The sequence below is a fragment of the Colossoma macropomum genome, unplaced genomic scaffold (genome assembly GCF_904425465.1).
Source record: "Colossoma macropomum unplaced genomic scaffold, Colossoma_macropomum, whole genome shotgun sequence".
In the NCBI taxonomy this organism is placed as follows: Eukaryota; Metazoa; Chordata; class Actinopteri; order Characiformes; family Serrasalmidae; genus Colossoma; species Colossoma macropomum.
In genome coordinates this window covers 40,158,840-40,179,113 of record NW_023494787.1, presented here as the reverse complement: position 1 = coordinate 40,179,113, position 20,274 = coordinate 40,158,840, and the positions used below count along the sequence as shown (strand labels likewise).

Here is a 20,274-nt window from a genome sequence, read left to right as displayed (position 1 = left end):
TGCTATTGTAAAAGTGTCTCAGGGATCAAGCAGTGTGTTTGTAACCGTGTAAGGTAGCATTTAGAGGCATTTAACACTTCAAACATCTAGTTCCCATCACCCTCGCTGTGAACTTGGTAAGTACAACAATTCTAAAAAAAGTTGGGACGCTGTGTAAAATAAATGTAAATAAATGTAAATAGAAACAGAATGCAATGATTTGCAGATCTCATAGACCCATATTTTATTCACAATAGAACACAGAGCACATATCTGATGTTGAAAGTGAGACATTTTACCATTTCATGAAAAACATTAACTCATTTAGAACTTGAACATGGCAGCAACGCATCTTAAAAAAGTTGGGACAGGGCCATATCTACCATTGTGTACCATCCCCTCTTCTGTAAACAACAGTCAGGAAGTTAAGAGAACAATTGCTGGAGTTGGGGAATGTTGTCCCATTCTTGTCTGATGTAGGATTCTAGCTGCTCAACATTCCGGGGTCTTCTTTGCCGGATTTTTCATTTCGTGACGCGCCAAAGGTTTTTTGTCGGTGAAAGGTCTGGACTGCAGGCCAATTCAGTACCTGGACTCTTCTTCTGGGAAGCCATGCTGTTGTGATGGATGCAGTGTGTGGTTTAGCATTGTCTTGATGAAATATGCAAGGCCTTCCCTGAAAGAGATGCTGTCTGGATAGCAGCATATGTTGCCAAAGTCTGTGTATTTCGTTCAGCATTAATGTTGCCTTCACAGATGTGCAAGAAACCCTTACCATGTGCACTAATGCACCCCTATACCATCATGGGTGCTGGCTTTTGAACTGTGTGCTAATAACAAGCTGAGGGGCCTTTAGCCCAGAGGACACAGTGTCCATGATTTCCAAAAAGAATTTCAAATTTTGATTCGTCAGAACACAGGACACTTTTCCACTTTACCTCAGTCCATTTTAAATGAGCTTTGGCCCAGAGAAGACAGGGGCATTTCTGGATCGTGTTGACATATAGCGTCTTCTTTGCATGATACAGCTTTAACTTGCATTTGTGGATTGTACAGCAAACTGTTTTCACAGACAATGATTTCTGGACGTGTTCCTGAGCCCATGCAGTGATTTCCACCACAGAATCATGTCTGTTTTTAGTGCAGTGCTGCCTGAGGGCCCAAAGATCATAGCCAGCCAATATTAGTTTTAGGCTATGTCCCTTGCATACAGAGATTTCTCCAGATTCTCTGAATCTTTTAATATTATGTGACGTAGATGATGAAAAGCAAAAGTTCTTTTCTATTTTACATTGAGAAACATTATTCTTGAATTCTTGCACTATTTTATCGTGCAGTCTTTCACAAAGTGGTGAATCCCTCCCCATCTTTACTTCTGAAAGTCTCAGCCTCTCTGGGATGCTCTTTTTATACCCAATTATGTTACTGACCTGTTGCCAATTAACCACCATGTGTGTTTTTTAGCATTACACAACTTTTCCAGCTATTTGTTGCCCCTGTCCCAACTTTTGTGAGATGCGTTGCTGCCATCAAGTTCTAAATGAGTTAATGTTTTTCATGAAATGGGAAAATGTCTCACTTTCAACATCTGATATGTGTTCTATGTTCTATTGTGAATAAAATATGGCTCTATGAGATTTGCAAATCATTGCATTCTGTTTTTATTTACATTTACATTTTACACAGCGTCACAACTTTTTTAGAATTGGGGTTGTATATCTCGAATGGCGCATTTCACATCAAACCACTCTGAATGACTTGCTGAATGTTTACATAATAAAGATGTAGTTAGGCAGATTCTTTTTAAAAATCGATGTGTTTGAGGAAACCCATGTATGTTTGTTGCTTAAGAACCTCATAAACCTTGTTAATACCAGATAACAGAAACACCTAAAAGGTACACAGCATTATGTTTGGAGAAAACAAAACACTGCTCCAACCGTGAATCATGGTGGAGGGCTGCTTTGCGGTTTCAGGACCAGCAGGACCACTTACATACAATCAAAGAATTCCAAGCTGTATCAGGAAATTCTGTGTCAGGATTTCTGTCCGTGGCACCTCAAAGGATGTTGGGTCAGGCAACATTATCCAGAACACAGTAATAAATCATCAGAGTGGCTTAAGCCAAAGAATTTACTTATGTTAAAAGAGCCAGAGTCCTGACCTCAAATGCAGTGTCTGAAACAAACTGCTCAAAATGTATGAACAGTTTAGGTAAAGCAGAATAAATTTACAATTTTTCCATCAATGTCTTTGACAGAGTAAACCACTTGTTTAGGAAATATGTCACTGCAAAATGTATGTGATTGTTAAATATGTCTGTATTAATTCTGATTTAAGATACATAAATCCAGTGAGTTTACACACTTTTGTACAACTGTATGTCTTTTATAAACGAAATTGCAGAGTGTTTGTATGTTTATGTGCTTAAGAGCAAGGTACAAAATACAGGGGGTCCTAGGGGGGTCTGGGACCCCCTAATTGACCTTGGGCGCCCTGAATGTCTCAAAATCAAAATTCTGCAGGGTCCCTGAACATAAACTTATGTATGGCACTGTGGCAAACTGACTCACCCAGTTGGTCCTTCGTAGCCTAGCAACTGTATGGCCAGAATACCGCTAAAAAAATTACAATATGGCACAGCATATTAGTAAATCTGAAAACCTTTGTAATTTTCCAAGAGACTGGTGGAAATCGTTACTCATTTCTCAAACCAGAGACAAAATAGGAGACGTGTAAGATCTCAGTTAATCTGTCAAAGATCACTTTACCAAACTAGAAAAGAGCATTTTCCACAAGAGGAATTGTTCAATCAAACATTTTGTTGTTATTGAAGCTAGCATTAGCTCTGGCAAGTGAGTTAGCAGCCAGTCAATGCAGGAGTATAGCCAGCTAACATGGGACCCCTGAATACCAAGGGGTATTTCACGCACTGCATAAGAGCACTGTATATCAGCATATAATCTGAACTGAGTATAATTTCACAAGGAGTAACTAGACAGAACATAACATTAACATGAGAATACACTTCAGTTACAATTAGATCTTACAAATTACAGAAGAAATTTCTCAGGAGAAATAAAGGATATCTCAATACTGTATTAATGAAGAATCATAGATTTCTGTATTCTTTCTCCTAAATTCCCCTTGGGGAAAAAGAGGATATTAGCATAAGCACTTCATTGTAAGAAGTTCTGGAGAGAAATGAGGAAAGTGCACTCCTTCCACACTGACATAGCTGAAAATTTTCAGATGGTGTAGAAGAGACCTATAAAGAAAATTATGAGATCCTACAATTTTCTTACGTATAGCCTATTAAAAACCTAAGACTTAAGTGACTTCAGATGCAAAGAACCTTTTAATCATGCAAAGGGTTCTTTGAGTATTCATGGTTCTATAATATAGACCCATTTTCTTCACTTAAAAACCATTGAAGAACCACCTTTTTTAAGAGATTATGTCTGAAACCGAAACTGAAAGCAAGTCTCCTGAGAAGAATGAAAACTGTACTTAATGCAGAGTGGACACCTTAAACACTGAAAAGATCATATTTAGTTGTTGAGGCTTCTGTATAATTTTCTATTAAATATGATTTCTACTTTTTTATTTTTACTGATGCTGAAAAATGAAGAATTTTTACCCAAATTCAATGAATGAAAGGGTGGCCTCTGACTTTTGCACAGTACTGTTGATAAAATACTAGCTTATTTGTTTATAGTTTCACTGTGGGAAAAAAATGCTGTTTTATCTTATCCTGTGACTGGACAGTAGTAACCACCATTAGCAGTAACCACAGTAACCAGTATTAATTATTAAACTTTTTTTGGTGGTTTATTTAAAAACTGGCAATGAAAGAAATTCTGTCAACACTGTCAGCAACATAACTGGCAGATAACTCATCATTCTTTCGATCAGGGGTAAATGTTTAGGCTCTCATGCTTTGTGGAGTTGATGCATGGGCCTGCGCCATCACCTTGGCTTTCAAAGACAAACACAATGCTCTCTACATATGCATGAGGGTTTTGGAAAGGGCCTGATTCTCTCTAATGTCATCTTACTATACCTTTCCATGCCTCTATATCATTGGTATGTAACCTTGATGCTTACTGAGGGAAACAGTTTGGGGCAGCTGAGAGTAACACTCTGTGTGAACTCCTGCTTTGTGATGGGAGAAAGAAGAAAATGGTGACCTGTTGGTGATCTTTGTGCTAAGACGTCTTTAATAAACTTGGTTTAATAAACAGATTCTTTTAAAAAGCTGTTCTGTGAGCGTGTCACCATTCATGCTCTCCATTGTCACATATAAGCTCAAGACCCTCACAGTTCCTGTCTAACAGAAAGTCTCTGAAGCAAAGAGATGGAAGGGCTCAGCTTGGCACCCTGCTTCCGTCTCTTCTTCCTTTAACCTCCATCTTGACCTTGTGGTCTCTCTGTGGTAAATCCTCTGACATTCTTCTGCTTCCACTTGCCGGCTTGCTTCATATGTGGGCTGCATTCTTGGCCTGAGGTTAAATAGTCAGTAATTCTCTTGAATCTCTAGAGTAAGGTCAGCATGATGGGTTATTATACTCTTAAGCAATGTGATCGATTGTTTATAGGTTTTCAGAGACATTGTCACAAAGACATCTATCTCTAGGCCTCAGCTTCAATGTGCAGGACAATGGCTGCAAAACTAACTGACATTATGAGGATTCAAGATGGAAGCCATGTTCCTCTTGCATTTTGGATTTCATGGTTTCCCTGCATCTTTCAATTTTTAAGTAAAAGGTTTGTGCTTACATCCACCTTTTCTTACATTTAAAATGCTACATTGTAAAGTAACGTACAGACTCAGATTTCCTTACAAAGGCGGCAAAAGAACCAGGGGTTGTGTAAATATAACCATTTCATTTACTATCCAAAATGACCTGTGAACATGTTTACACACGATCACGCGCGTGCACAAGATATTTAAGCAGCCCAGAGAGTCGAGTGCAGATAAAGTGATATTAGCTACCGCTTAAAAATATAAATAAAAAAAATTAAAACATTCACAGATATGTAGTTTGTTTTAGGCAACCAAATAATACTTAATACAAATAAAACTTATACTTTAACTTTATAGTACAAACCACTATAAAGTATTATAGATTAAAAAAAAAAACCGTCCATACACTGTGTGTCCTACTATTCTCTACTGTCTCTGGTACGCTATCCTGAAAAAGTTTTTAGACACTACTTTGCCTTATAACACCCTACATTATCTCTCCACCGTTAATTGATTTTTAAAACGTTTGCAGCCCAAATGTTGATCACAAAACTATCATAAAACAATGTATTTGGGCTTCAAGTAGCGTTCATTTAATGTAATAACTTTGTGGCTTTGTTAGAGGCATTAAACTCTTCAGACGTCTGGTTCTTATCACCACCTCTGTGAACAATTCTGTCTCCAAGTTTCTCTAGAAAGAAGCATTTCACACCAAACTTGAAACCCTGAATGACTTTGTTTACATCTTAACAATAAACGTATTAAAAAATATAAATAAATAAGTTCCCCTTTAAATATGTGCTACACCTCCCTGTTGATCTATCAAGGCTGTTCATGTTCAATACATTAGCCTACATGCTAACGACACAGGCTACATGTACATCTCTGTACCCTGTGCTCGGCTGGCTGCCACAGTCCGAGTGAACTTAAAACTACACGCTGTTACTGATTTTAAGTTCGTTTTAACTCCTCTGTATTCGCTTTTCTTAACCGTCTGCGTGCAAAAGCCACTCTCTGAATCAGCGAAGGCGATTTCCACTATTTTCATCAAAAGTCATACGCCACGTAGCCGATATAGTTAAGCAGGTTCTATATTTTTGTGGCAGTGGTGTCAAACGGTGTTTAAATCATTTTACAGGGTTTATTATGAGCCAACCCTTCGATTAAACTCACACCCTACAATAGGATCCTCAACGCACTGCTGTAAGTCAAGCAGTCATGTCCGTGTCATGTGGTTTGACTGAAAACCCGGATTGGATCATTCTGGTCACCTGAGGAAAGAACTAGCTCATCATTATTTGTAATCCCCTCAGCTATGTGTAGGTGCGCTCTGAAATCCTGTATTACTTCTGTTCTCCAGATTACATTAAACATATCAGGCACGTTTTGCACTACATTACACTTAGTCAGTAACTCATAAAACCACTCTATTCCTATCTCACACAGTCCGTGTTAGATATAAACGACCAGCAAAACAACCACATCGAAGGTTAAAATCACACTCGCCAGTCATGTATCTGTTCCAGCACATTTTAATGCAACTGTACTGTGAACTGTACACTGACACTGCACCACAAACATGATAAGGGTATAAAGCTAGTCCACTCCGTGTCTTATTAGCGGCTGTGTGAATAGGCTACTTGTTTCAGGCTTGCGGATGGATACGTCCAACGAAAAATACGACGACGAAATAAACAAAGAAACGAAGGCTGGAAAGTCAACGAGCGCTTCGACAGCTTATAAACAGCACTGCAATAGATATCGATACAGCATACATAAGTAACGACGGCATTAAAAGGCGTTAGAAAACCGAGTTAAGGGGCTCGAATCGCAGTCCTGGTCAGGAGGAGTAGTTCGGCAGCAGCGCCGCTCTCGCTCACAGAGCAGGAAAGCAGAGCGCGGAGGAGAAGAGAGGAGAGAGGAGCGCGCCACCTCCGACTCTTCAGCGGTCTCCATTTTAACTGCTCGCCCAGCCTGCGCCTCACGTGTCCTGGACTGTCTCTCTCACATGACCCGCGTGTTTGTCCCCGTGATCAGCACTTCCATCTCCGTATTTCAGTGTCGCTGAATATCACGTTTTAAATCGCTTACCTTCATGGATATGCTCGAACAGAGCCTGGACGCGCCGACGAGGTGAGAGCTGCTCTCTCTGCTCTCTCTCCCGTTAATGGCTCCCGGGCCTGGACACCATCTTCTGTAGCCGAGCACTCAGCGGCGATTCACACACAACTACAACTTTATTCTCCACACTGTTAGAAAGTTTGGTGCACGCCGAGGTTACAGTGACTAACTGTTGTAGTTATTGGCTCAGTGAAGCGTGTGTGGTTTTCTGTGAAAGTCACCGTATTTTTGCCGATTTTAGCTCGCCTGGTTAGCAGAAACACTCTTTACTGCTAGCTAAGCTACATTTTCCGGTCGGTATTGTTCGTGTTTTGTGTTTCTCAGTCTCCTTTTAGCATTTGTTTCTGTTATATAGCTGCGGGATGGTTCAGGACCACTCCTGAGCGCATTTTAAGTACCACTTTAAGTCTTTTTCCTCTGCTGTCCAGGGCCAAATCTGGCCTTTATCGTTAATTAAGCAAAGTTAGCTAACCGCCAGTTTAAGAGGGAGCGGAATGAATTCCTTTTGCGAGTCCGGATGCTAAGCTGGCTAACATTTTATTGTTTTTATGTCTTTCGTTCTTAGAGCTCTCAGTTTCTTGGTGAAGCTAGTTTGGCTGCACTTTCACATTTACGTAGTGGCTTAAAATGTGACATTTTGTTTATTTTGTTTGTGCTGCCCGGTTTCTAGTTCGTCGTTTTGCTCTACGCGGGTCGATACTTTGTGTCCGGGGGGGCGTTCACTGTTCAACAATGCTCAGGCTGAGAGAACACCTCTCTACAACAGTTACTTGGCATAAAAGCTCGAGTTATTTTGCGCGTAAGCTGTGTAAAACACTATAGACACACTAATATAGTCGTTTTATGCTGAGCTTAGAGTAAAACTGCGAGAACTGTCAAAAAGCAACACAGTCCACTCTGTGTTTTATAGTTGTAAACACTTTTCAGGTCAAAACACTGACCAGCAATCGCAGAGGACACATTTCTAGAAGAAATCGAGATGTTTAGACGTTAAATTAATTCTGGTATTTGTTGTATGTTGCAGTGTTTGCATATATATTTTGTTTCTTTTTACTTGAGGTTATGAACTGCGTTGCTCATATAGAGCTAAACTTCCCAGACCTGATCATTAAGATGGGCAGTGTATTGTGATTATAAGCTGTTATCAGAATTTTAAATATGGTAATATGGCGAGATAGTCAAACTGTTACCTCACACCTATTGTTAATACGCATAATTCAAACATTATGACCTAATCTTTGAGTCACACTGCCCATCTCTGCTTGCTCATGTTTGTGTTTTTGGTCTAAGGCCTGTTTAATAAGACAAGAATAGATCATCATCAGCATCATGTTCATCCTATATCACATTATCCTGGTATGCAACACCATAATCCTGAAATCTAATTGTATAAAGAAGGATTATGCTGTCATATTACTCAGCTCTAATGTCAATTTTTCTTTGCTAACATTGGTGTAATATTTCTTTTGCTTCTTCTGTTTCAGTCACGAGAAACAGGAAACTGAGGAGGTTGTTCAGCTTCAGGAAGGTAAGCTTTAATTTGTCAAGCCCTGATGTCTCAGTACAGGGATAGTGCAGTTGGCAACTTTTTACTAATGTATACAAGGAAATGAAGGCTTTATTAATTTGAAGATCATAAATAAAGAGCCACTCAAATGTAGACACAGCATAAGCCTTGCAACATTGACCTGAGACAGACAGACACACGGATAGACAGATGTGCTCATAAATAGCTGCAACAGTAGCTGAAGATCCCGTGACATAATCTACACAGAATAAATATACCTTTTTGCGCAAATCTGCATATGCAGTGCACAACAAGACAAAGTGTGGGAGACGTTGGCTGAAACATGCCCATTCAGTGTTGTGTGGGATACAAAGTATTGTAGCTATAGTGAAGCAACATTAACGTTTGCAAAATATCAGTTGGTATGTGAATTATTTGTATGGAAAAACTGTCCTATTGTTCATTCTGATAGACTGGGGTTGAGGAAGCAATGAAATCAGTGTAGAGTATGAACTAGTACTTGCTGAAATACCAATCCTGTCTCATGCATAATTCACTTGCATCTTTTCTATGATTATATTTAGCAAATGCTTAACAAACTAGCTTTGTATGTTCTTTTGGATATGACACTCAGTGTGTGTGTGTGTGTGTGTGTGTGTGTGTGCGCGTGTGCGTGCTTGTCCCTCAGGAGAGGGAGTGGGGGCGGAGGAGCCGGCGGCGGTTACCATAGCGAGTGCACAGCAAGCTGCAGTATTCGCTGCTGACCACAATGTCCAGTACCAGTTCCGCACAGAAAACAGCGGAGGCCAGGTCAGCACAGTTTTTAACTTTGGGAGGAGGGGCAAGGTTTGCAGGGGTCAGGAAGGGGTCATCCTAAATCATTGTCTCTGGAAACCTTTAAAAGCCTTTGATGTATTTCTGGGAACCTAAAGGCCCTTTCAGGATATTCTGGGAATGGTTTCTTTTTATTGTACTTGTACCATATTTGTGGCAAATACGGTCTTTGATTTGCTTGGTTTCTATGCTCTATGCCTCTATTGCTGTATGTGGAATTGAATTGTTTGACAGTGAACAGTTCATATGTAATTTGGTTCAAAAAACATTGTGCTCTTAATCTAGGGGTGACTTTTAGAAAATGACTGTGCTTTTTTTCCTTATTTGTTGGCTGACAGAACGAATCATGATCTTTTAATAATCAGATTACTGGATGTATATTTATTTGTTCTGAACTAGCTTGGTATATTATTGACATGTCACATATCTGCAGGAAGTACTTGTTTAAAGCATTTGCAGAAGTTCTGTGAAACTAAACCTCAGTAATCTAAAACACGCTAATGCCACTTACGAATGAGATTCTGACTTTGCATTGGATAGGCAATGGCTGTATTGTAGCAGTATGGAGAGAAATATCATATTTTGGTCTTTAAACTTTGATTCCTGCAATAACTTTTTGGGTCTCATATGATGCCTTTACAATCTGTACATATATTTATTGAAATGTGAATTTTAGTGGACGAACAAAGTCTTCTGTCCAGTCTAGTTCATGCTACACAACCAAAAATTTATTTGCTGGAAGATGGGTTACATTCACAGCACACAATGCCTTAAAAAGTAGTTACACAAGTCAAACAGAAGTCTTGTTCTTGCCATGTGATGTTTCAGGGGTCAACAGAAATATTTGACGTTAAAAAATCAATGTGGTTAGTCTCCACATTTGTTATTATCTGTTAAAAAGAATCTCCACTCCACTGATGAATTATTTTATAGAGTTTTTGTACAACAGTTCACACAAGCACATGGCTGGTTTCTTCTTATTTGTTCATTCTTTTTTTTTCATCTGCAGGTGACATATCGTGTCGTCCAGGTGACAGAAGACCAGTTGGAGGCAGCTGGAGATGGAGGAGCTGCGGTCAGCGTGGTGTCCACAGCCGCCTTTGCTGGTGCCCAGCAGGCTGTCGCACAGGTAAGTGTGTTCCTAGGTATATTAGTATGTGAAAGAGCAGAGAGGCTGGATTCAGTATTTCTGTTTTAATCAAAATATCTATTTTTTTTAATCAATCCTGCGTAGGGCTGTCAAATGGAATCATAAGTTTTCCCTTGTTTGTTCATTAAATACTTAAATATATTAGAATTTTTTTAATATTTCACACAAGAACAAATTAGCATTTTTTGTTTATAAAATAAACTTGTCATCTCGTTCATGACTGAGTGGCTAAAAACCTGTTGAATGTTTGCGAACATTCCCATAGTGTCTAAAACCCCATACAGTTCTAATTAAACTTTCATGGTGTTTATGTTGAGCAGTGGCATAGGTGGCATAGTCTTCCCTCCATTTCATAGCCGTCATTTGTGATCCTTTTTTGTGTGTGTTTTTTTTTAAAAGATGAATGTTATTTTGCCCTGTTCCTGGGTAGTAAAGGACGACATTTAATCTGGATTATGTAATATGTTGCAGACATAGAATACAACTACAAAAATCAAGTGCTCGAAAGTAGGATACCTTTTAGACAATATGCATAATCAGCTTACAGTTACTTTTTTGTGGATTGCTGTTTTTGCTTGTTACATTTTTAATTAGGCAGTATCAATAAGTTAGTCTATTAGTTCTTAATTTATGTGCTCATAAAAGGGCATAATAGCAGTGACTGATAACAGTACTGACTTGCGGTTCAAACATACAAGATCGATCAGTGTCAGCTCAATAAATGATTTGAAACAACTTTACTTTTAACACAGGCAGGCCACAGGGAAGAAATATAAGATCCAAAATTATCAAAAGTAATTTGAAAGTAGTACAGAAGTAAGATTGTTTTGTTTTTTTTGGTAATCTAAAAGATTGCTGATTCCATATTTAGTCATGTAATTTGTAGTAAGTGTCAGATTGCATTTCTCCAGTAATCTGCCAAACTCTTATCTAGTAATCTGGATTCCACTGTGCAGTATATCCAGTAGCTTTTTTCATGTCTGGCAGATCGGATAGCCATCTGATCCTCTATGTCAAAAATGCAGCCAGGACACATTGGAAGCAAATTGCAATCCTACCACTCAAACCACTTTAGCAATTACTTCAGGAATTTGTTTGAGAGACATTAGAGGTACAGCCAAAGTCTAAATGTATCTCTTTCGTCAAGATGTGTATGTAATGTTTACCCCTCCCAAACAGACAAACACAGACTTGAAAAGCTTCATTTAACAGTTCCTGTTGCTTTTTACACTTTTAAGCATCATAAAACTGCTCTTGGTTTTTCAGTTACCTGCATAGAACAGAATTAGTGGCACAGTATTGTTGAGGGATTTTGAAGTTAGGATTTCTTTGGTTTGTGTAAAAGCAGCACTGATGCAAATAGGATTTCTATTTGTCCGAAAGCCAGATGTATATGAAGCCAGGTTAAAAACGAAATGTAGATGAACTTTATCTGGACGTCAGCTGCATTTGGAACATATAAAATTAGAAGTGTAAATGCTGTCTGTGTTCCCTTTTTTTAGGCTGTTATCCAGAACCCTTTCAGTAATGGAGGCAGTCCCGCAGGAGAGACAGTGGGTGGAGAGACACGCTTTGCTTATTTTCCTGCAGCTACTGTCAGTGATGGTACGGCAACTGCTGTTTCTGTTCAAGCAGCCACCGATACTGCTCTCACGCCGGCCGGAGGTCAGTTCTTACACATTCACTCATACATGAGTGCTCTTTTTGAATTATTAAAAATGAAAAATCATTTTGCCTCCTGACATGGTCATGTGTCAGTTTTTGCCCAGTCAGAAAATGAGTGAAGTGGCAGGGTTTTCTATTTCACACTCAACACAAAAAAAAAGAAAATCTTGTGCCTACTCTGTGTTCTTAATTCATACAGTTGCATGTGAAAGTTTGAATACCCCCAGTCAAATTACATGTTTTGTTGATTTTCTAAGTAGAAAAAAAACATCCTCTACAGTGAAAAAAATCTTAAATATAGCATTTTTATGCTAATTTTAATGCACACTTGCTGTTTATTTGCTAGTGTAACATATTGGGGGGGGTGAAATAAAAAATGTGCCATTACCTTTGTGCATGCCACATTTTGTGTTTAGTTTTTCCCCCCAATATGTTAAGCAGTAATTTGTAATTGCATTTGCATATGACTACATAACCTGCCATTTTGTTTTTACTCACATAAGCATGAAAAACTGCATGATGTTTTCCAAGATTTGTCTTTTTAGATTCTACGGTGGATGTCTTGTTGTAATTAGCATCTCACCACGAGTAATTTTGATTCATATTTTTTTATGTAAGCTGAGAGTATTGCCATTCCCCTAATTTTTACTGAAAGTAGTTTGCAGTTACTAACAGTATAATTCACTGTTCCTTATTTATTCATCTAAAAGAGATGAACACAGTGCCATGTTGTTCTTCCAAAAGCAACTTGAAAAACTCTAATGTGGCAATGTGGAAGTTTTTGAAATGCCTTTTGGTTGAATGACTCCTTTTGAGAGTATGTTTTGCATGTTTTTTCAACATTTCAGTGAAAAGCTCTTCTTGGGTAAAATAGCAGAGACACTAATGAGTCACTCAAGTTTGAAAAATCAGTAACATTAGGTGAACTCTCACTGTAATGTGCAATTTCTAGTTGCAGCAGAATGATCTTCAAATATTTCTCTTTCCACTGGCATCCAGGTCAGTTTTACGTGATGATGAGTCCTCCAGATGTTTTACAAACTGGCACGCCACGGACTATTGCCCCCCGCACCCACACTTATTCCACGTGAGTACAGGCCATATATTAAAGTACACTCCCTCTCCCGCAGGCTGGATGACTCAGTCCACCCTTTGCATCTCCCTGCTGATATAAATAAATAGTTCAATTCACTCATCACCTGAGTGATTGGATTTCTTAGAACTGCATAACGTGTAAGTGTGTGCTTTTTGAAATGTATTATGATAACATTTAGAATAATGAAAATGAAATTCATTCAGATTTATAGCATTTTTTTACATTTTGCCTACTTGAATTGAGTGCTAGGAAACAGAAAAAAACAAAAATGTATCCCACTTACCTACCGTCCCCAGAGACTTTGGCGAAAACGAGATGCTTCAACATGGCAGTTCAAACTGGTGAGGAACACCTTCTGCACCCCCTCCTACCTCATTCCCGACCCCCCACCCGCCCTCCAAAAAAACAAAACAGAATAAAAAAAACAATCGCTGACACCCCCTACCTTCTGTAGCCTCTGTGCTAGCCTGCTAGCCTCCAGTCAGATGCTAGCTGCTAGAGGCCCTCCAACTGTGGTTAATGTTGTGTGTGTGTGTGTGTGTGTGTGTGTGTGTGTGTGTGTGTGTTTTGTAATGGATTTATTTAAAAAGAAATGAAATGTAAAAAGTGAACTTTAATCTGGATTTGACCTCAGCCCTGTATGATGAAATTTGGAATTGTACATTGCCTGCATATTTTGCAGAAAGAGTGTTTTACTGAGTTTGAAATTGTGCTAAAAGAATTTTTGTTTGTTGGGAAACTTTAGCATACAAGTTTTTGTGTTTGTGGTATTTCAGTGGTGTAGCTAAACATCACCTGCTTTTCATTTTCCCATCTCTCTTTGCTAAAACAGGAAGGTCGATGGCCCGAGAGCACCGCGTGATGAAAGGAGGAGAGCGCAACACAATGAAGGTAAAATGTAATCAAAGTGTATAAAAGTGTCCCAGCTAACTTTGTGCACATTTATACTATTACTGGAAATACAGCCAATTGACATTTTTAAGTGAGTAGTGTGCAAAATTTTGGTGTCACTGACAGCAAAAGATATAATGCTATCCTAAAGATGACAGTTAGTTATGTCTGTAGTTTCTGCAGATAAGTAATATGCAGTGGTGCCACTCAAAGGCAGTATAATGTACCTAAATAACTGTCATGCAATGCATCTCCACTCAGTCACTCCAATCACACAAATTTAGGATCTAGATTCAGTTTATGATTCATTATGAATTTGATATGTAGAGTTTAGAACAGGACTTGAACACTTTGCAGTGGAAAGAAGGAGAAGAGACAAGATTAATAACTGGATAGTCACACTGTCCAAGATCATCCCAGACTGCAACATGGACAACACCAAAACTGGAGCAGTATGTACACAAAAATGCCTGTTCTGCAGTTCTGTGTGTGTTACAGAAGAAAGGGAAACAACAAATTCTACCCTTTCACAAATGCCCTGTGTTAGAATTTTCTGTACCCCACCATCACTGTCACAAGAGTTGGATGCTTCTGATACACTATATGGACAAAAGTATTGGGACACCTACCTGAGCTTTTATAACGCCCATTCTAAATCCATAGGCATTAATATAGAGTTGGTCCCCCTTTGCAGCTATGACGGCTTCCATACCTCTGGGAAACTTTCTACAAGATTTTGGAGTGTGTCTGTGGCAATTTTTGTCCAATCATCCAGAAGAGCATTTGTGAGGTTAGACACAGATGTTTGATGAGAGGGCCTGGCTCACAATCCCTGTTCTAGTTCATCCCAAAGCTGTTTGATGGGGTTGAGGTCAGGGCTCTGTGCAGGCCAGTCAAGATCTTCCACACCAGACTCACCCAGCCATGCCTTTATGGACCTTGCTTTGTGCACTGGGGCTCAGTCATGCTAGAACAGAAAAGGGCCTTCCCCAGACTGTTCCCACAAACATGCAAGCATACAGTTGTTCAAAATGTCTTGTTATGCTGCAGCATTAAGATTTCCCTTCACTGGAACTAAGGGTCCTAGGCCAACCCCTGGAAAAAAACCCCATAGCATTATGCCTCCTCCACCAAACTTTACAGCTGGCACAATGCAGTCAGGCAGGGTAACATTTCTCCTAGCATTCGCCAAACCCAGATTCATCCATCAGACTGTCAGATAGAGAAGCATGATTCATCACTCCACAGACTGTTTCCACTGCTCCAGAGTTCAGTGGTGGTGTGCTTTACACCACTCCATCCGACGCTTGGCATTGTGCTTGGTGACGTAAGGCTTGCATGCAGCAGCTCAGGCAAGGAAACCCATGCCATGAAGCTTCTGGTGCACCGGTTTTGTGCTGATGTTAATGCCAGAGGAGGTTTGGAGCTCTGCAATTATTGAGTCAGCAGAGCGTTGGTGACTTTTATGCACTATGTGCCTCAGCACTCCGTGACCCCACTCTAACTTTACATGGCAGGACACCTTGTGGCTGAGTAGCCGTGGGTCCTAAACGCTTCCACGTTTCAATAATACCACTCACAGTTGATCATGAAATATCTAGGAGGGAAGAACTTTCATGATGTGCAACAGTGGCGTCCTATTACAGCACCACTCTCGAATTCAGTGCACTCTTTAAAACAACCCATTCTGTCATAAGTGTTTGTAAAAACAGACTGCATGGCTAGGTGCTTGATTTTTTTTTTTATCCCTGTGGCAATGTGACTGAATAAAACACCTGAATTCAATGATTAAGAGGAGTGTCCCAATACTTTTGTCTATATAGTGTACTTTATCTGAATCTGGGTTACAGAGAGGTCTAACACAAAGAAAAATGTGGAAGGGTACAGGCCTATGAGTTAGTTGTTTCCCTGTCTTCTGTCCATTATAATTATTCTATTCTAATAATGCTAAACCTTGGTAGTCTGTGGTATAAAATCTTCACCCTTTCTCTGTAACAGAGTAAAGGGGGCATCCTGTCTAAAGCATGTGACTACATTAGAGAACTCAGGCAGACTAACCAGAGGCTGCAGGAGAATTTCAAGGAGGTGGAGAGAATACAGGTGGACAACGAGCTCCTTAGACAACAGGTACCTCTCTCCCTCTATAATTTGAGGTAACACAGAGAAAGCGTTAGCTGATACCAATTGTGGCCTGTTATGGCACACTTTAAATTTTATTTTATATTATTTTTTCCGATGTTAAACCTAGCAAATAAATTGAAATTGTGCACTGAAAAGTGCAGGAAAAAAGTGCAGAAAAAATGTCATATTTAAGGATATTCTTAGTAGAGGATGTATTAGCTTATATTCATTTAGAGAATCAGCAAAACATGTAATTTGACCAGGAGTGTTCAAACCTTTCCATATGACTGTGTATGATAACTGAGGCAATTATCATAACAATAAAAATGAACTGAAGGATGCATAGCTATCCATACATAGTTCAGCCTTTTTTTAAGAAAAGATTCCACAATATTATAGTGTAGAAAAATAAACAAGCAAGCCATAAAGTAGGTAAATTGTAGTCTTTTTTTTTTTTAAACAAGTAATTGTTAATTATAGTAGTAACGTATAATATGCCTTGGCTGCATTAAAGTATATCACTGGCAGGAACTGTGATAATGAAGTATAACTTGTGTGTCGCTGTGCTGCAGATCGAAGACCTGAAGAATGACAATGCACTGCTCAGAGCCCAGCTACAGCAACATGGCCTTGAAATCAGTGGAGAAACAACTTCACAGTGACGAATGGACACACATACACAATGGAACAGTGTGATGAAAGAACCCCTCAGTGAAACACATGCTCACGCCCCATCACAGACTCAAGATGTTTGATAACCTGGTAGAATAAGAGTGCTTGTTTGATATTGACATACATTACTGAAGAGAGACTATTGGACAATAGTTTAAAAATAATCACTGTTTAAAGAAGGAAAAAAACACCTCTTTCTTTGTTCCATCTTCTCTTCTTCCTAAAAGACTTTGACCTCCCTGGACTGGAGTCGCTTCCCTCAAACTGAAGTAAACATGCTTGCAAAGGACTTGTAATTTGGTTTTCAAATTATGAACCATTTAAATACTCTCAACCATGCCTCGTGATCATCTTTTGTTAGAAGCTATGTGGTTTTTTTTGTTTGTTTTTTTTTTCTCATGGCATTTCCTTGTAATTGTAACTACTGTTTCCAGCATGATGAGGTTTTGGGTCTGCATTATTTATTAGCTTACGGAGAAATGAACGTACATACCAGGGATGTAAAACCTTAGTTGTGAAGCTTGAATTTCATCAGAAATGCTTTAAAATTAATTGGAGCAAAATTTTGTAAGCCCATTTGAGTAATATGAGCAATCTGTCAGACTATATATGAGATAGATCACGTTTGTGGTGCCAGTGTAATGCTATATCAGGGCAAATGAGTTTGCAGTATGACTGGTTATAATGTAACCGAAATACATCTTTAGTACTCTGTGTGGGTAGGATATAGATGGCACAATCAGAATATAGAAAGCTGCAGGTGTGAAGCTGATTGGGGCCTTCGTAATATAGGATCAGCATGTAATGAAGGAACGATATAAATAAATAGCTCAGGGTTGAGATAGGCAGGGAAGTAATGTGTTGCCCCATGTTTTTTGATACATACAACTTACCATACTGCAGTTTAAACATGGCAATTCTCAATAATGTATATTTTCATTAAATCATCATTTGCCTGTCTTTTTTTGGATGAATCCTCTGAAAGACACCCCCCACCTTTCCCTTTTGGAGACTTGTTTCAGTTCATGTATATAGGAGGTGAAGCTGACCTCTGTCTGCTTCATCTTAAATTCATTCTCTTTGACATCTGTCTCTAACATTTCTCACAAATTCTTACCAAGTGTAGAATGTCTTTAGGTACGAGTGTGTTCTGTTGTTAACTGCCACTTTTTACAAAAAAAAGTCTTCCTTCATGTGTCTATACACCAAGTCACTAAAACATCATATGGAGTCCGCGCTTTGGAGTGAAAAGGGGAGTGACGTGAAAAGACTTCAGACACCTCCAGGCTGGTTGTGCTACTTACAGAAGAACGTGAATGATGGCCACGAGTTGGCAAATAACTTGGACTGCATAGAAATGCTTCCTAAGAACCTCCTCTCCTGCCTGTACCTGCCTTAAAAATGACTGCAAAATGACTTTGGCATGGTAATATCATAGAAATGAATAAATTTAGTGGAAACTTTAGGTTATTCTGAGACTTAACTAAATAATCTTTCATTTTCCTGAAATCTCTTTCAAACAGTATTGATTCTTGTTTTGTGTTCAGTGGTCAGATTTTCTTTTTTTTGTCCATGTTGTAAGATCTCATTGATTTCAGGCCCCACTAAGCAGCTTGCACTGTAATTCACGTCTTTTCCCTCCTACCCATGTAAAAATATCAGGAGAATGTTGGCTAAAGTCCCCCAAACGGCCGCTGAAAGGTGTCCGATATTAAATTTGGAGTGGTGAGATACTCTTTTAAGGCCCTCTCAGATGAAGGAATGCACCTCAAAGCAAGCTTCATCACTTAATAAGTATAAACCACTCACAAAATAAAATGAACAATGTGACATAAAACAAAATTACTGGCCTTTATGATTGACATCTAAGTAAGCCATATTTGTGCCGATTCTACACAACTGTGCAGTCAGGCTGTGCATGCTGAAGAAAACAGGTGACCGGAATTGATTACTTATTTAATTGATTGTTGGTAGATCTTATTCTTTAAGAGCAGTTAATGATGGTGCAGATCCTTGTTAGACAGTGTTTTCTTCATAATAGTAAGCCAGTGGCTTTGACCACGCTACAATTGACCTCTCCTTTGACAGAGGAGATTAATCAACTTGTAAATCCAAGCACAATGATTTGAAGCTTTGCAATTAGAGGACATAGAATGTTTTCCAAAACCAGCCTATGTGTTGTGTTTTGTGCTCTTTAACATAACTACAAATGGTTTCATAATTTCAGAACTACTGATGAATTAAACAAGTATTTACGTCTGAGCAACTACTTAAATATCTGGGGGATAGCAGGTCCAAGACTGGAGTTGGGAAAACTGATTTAACACCCAAGAAACTACATCAAACTTTAATTCGTGCAAGAACTGAGGGCCAGGATCACATCATCTTCCTAATAAACTTACTTGGAATGACTTGGTTTTCCTGATGGATTAGTTTGAAACTACAGTGATGTTCTCTGGGGAAAGGATTGTTCACCTTTAGTTTGACACAGAGAAGATGAAAAGTGGAGGTGTTTTTTAATACTAGTGCAATCTCCCAATACACTTTCACCATTCAGATAAGGAGATGCATGGCACTCTATGCACTGGCATGGTTTCTACCAGTCATACAATAAAACAACTATATTTATACTGTTTAAGGCTGTGTCAGAGTTCTTTTTATATAGTGGTCAACAAGAAATATAAACAAGGCATTTGTGAATTAGTAAGAATAAATACGCACAATGGGGCAGTCATGGGCTGGAGATTAGGGAACCAGCCTTGTGAGCGGAAGGTCGCCAGTTTGATCCCCTGAGCTGACAGGATGTGACTGAAATGCCCTTGAGCAAGGCATCTAACCCCCAGTTGCTCCCTGGGCTGCCCACTAGTCTGGGCAAGTGTGCTTGCTGCCCACTAGTGTGTGTATGTGGTGTTTTACGGCACAGACGGGTTAAAATGCAGAGGTGAAATAAGGGTCACTTAACTTACTTAACAATAAGACGATCACTGAATGCTTCCTGCTGTTTTTACACAAATCTTAAGAAAAGTATGTGAAAAGCTAATAAAAAGCAGTTATTTGTTAATCCACTTTCACCAGTATTTAAATAAAAACAGTACAAGAACATGAATTTCGATGTTTTGTTAGTTTGTTTTTTGTTTTTTTTTTTTTACACATTCATTCTAAATTTGAAAAAAACACACAAGTATGTCCACTGGACAGATGTTTAGATTTGATTGATATTTCAAACTAATATATGATGGTGTTTTTGAGCAGATTTAGGTGATGTTGGGTAACTGCACTAAAATATCTTCGTTTATTCATTTTACTGCATGTGTAAACCTGCAGACCTGTCCAGGGTGTATCCTGCCTTCCACCCAATGACTGCTGGGATAGGCTGCAGCTCCCCCTGTGACTTCTTTGTTTAGAACAATGTTCAGGGTCAGGTCAACTTACCTCTCTTGTCTTTTGCATAAGTGGTACAGGTGCATTAGAAAAGGCCTAATTTTTCTCAG

At 39.0% G+C, this 20,274-nt stretch overlaps 1 protein-coding gene across 2 annotated transcripts; it reads left to right on the top strand.

The window, feature by feature from the left end:
- The first annotated feature begins 6,388 nt into the window (after positions 1-6,388).
- usf2 (upstream transcription factor 2, c-fos interacting) lies at positions 6,389-18,292 on the top strand. 2 transcript variants are annotated; one of them, XM_036567347.1, is made up of 11 exons: positions 6,389-6,859; positions 8,332-8,375; positions 9,043-9,164; positions 10,198-10,317; positions 11,841-12,003; positions 13,003-13,090; positions 13,396-13,440; positions 13,932-13,990; positions 14,348-14,442; positions 15,989-16,117; positions 16,684-18,292. In XM_036567347.1, the coding sequence occupies exons 1-11, from the start codon at positions 6,822-6,824 to the stop codon at positions 16,771-16,773; spliced, it is 993 nt and encodes a 330-aa protein (XP_036423240.1). In that variant the 5' UTR covers positions 6,389-6,821; the 3' UTR covers positions 16,774-18,292. The 2 variants fall into 2 exon arrangements, with proteins under 2 accessions (XP_036423240.1, XP_036423241.1); XM_036567348.1 differs by lacking the exon at positions 13,396-13,440.
- Positions 18,293-20,274: the final 1,982 nt, after the last annotated feature.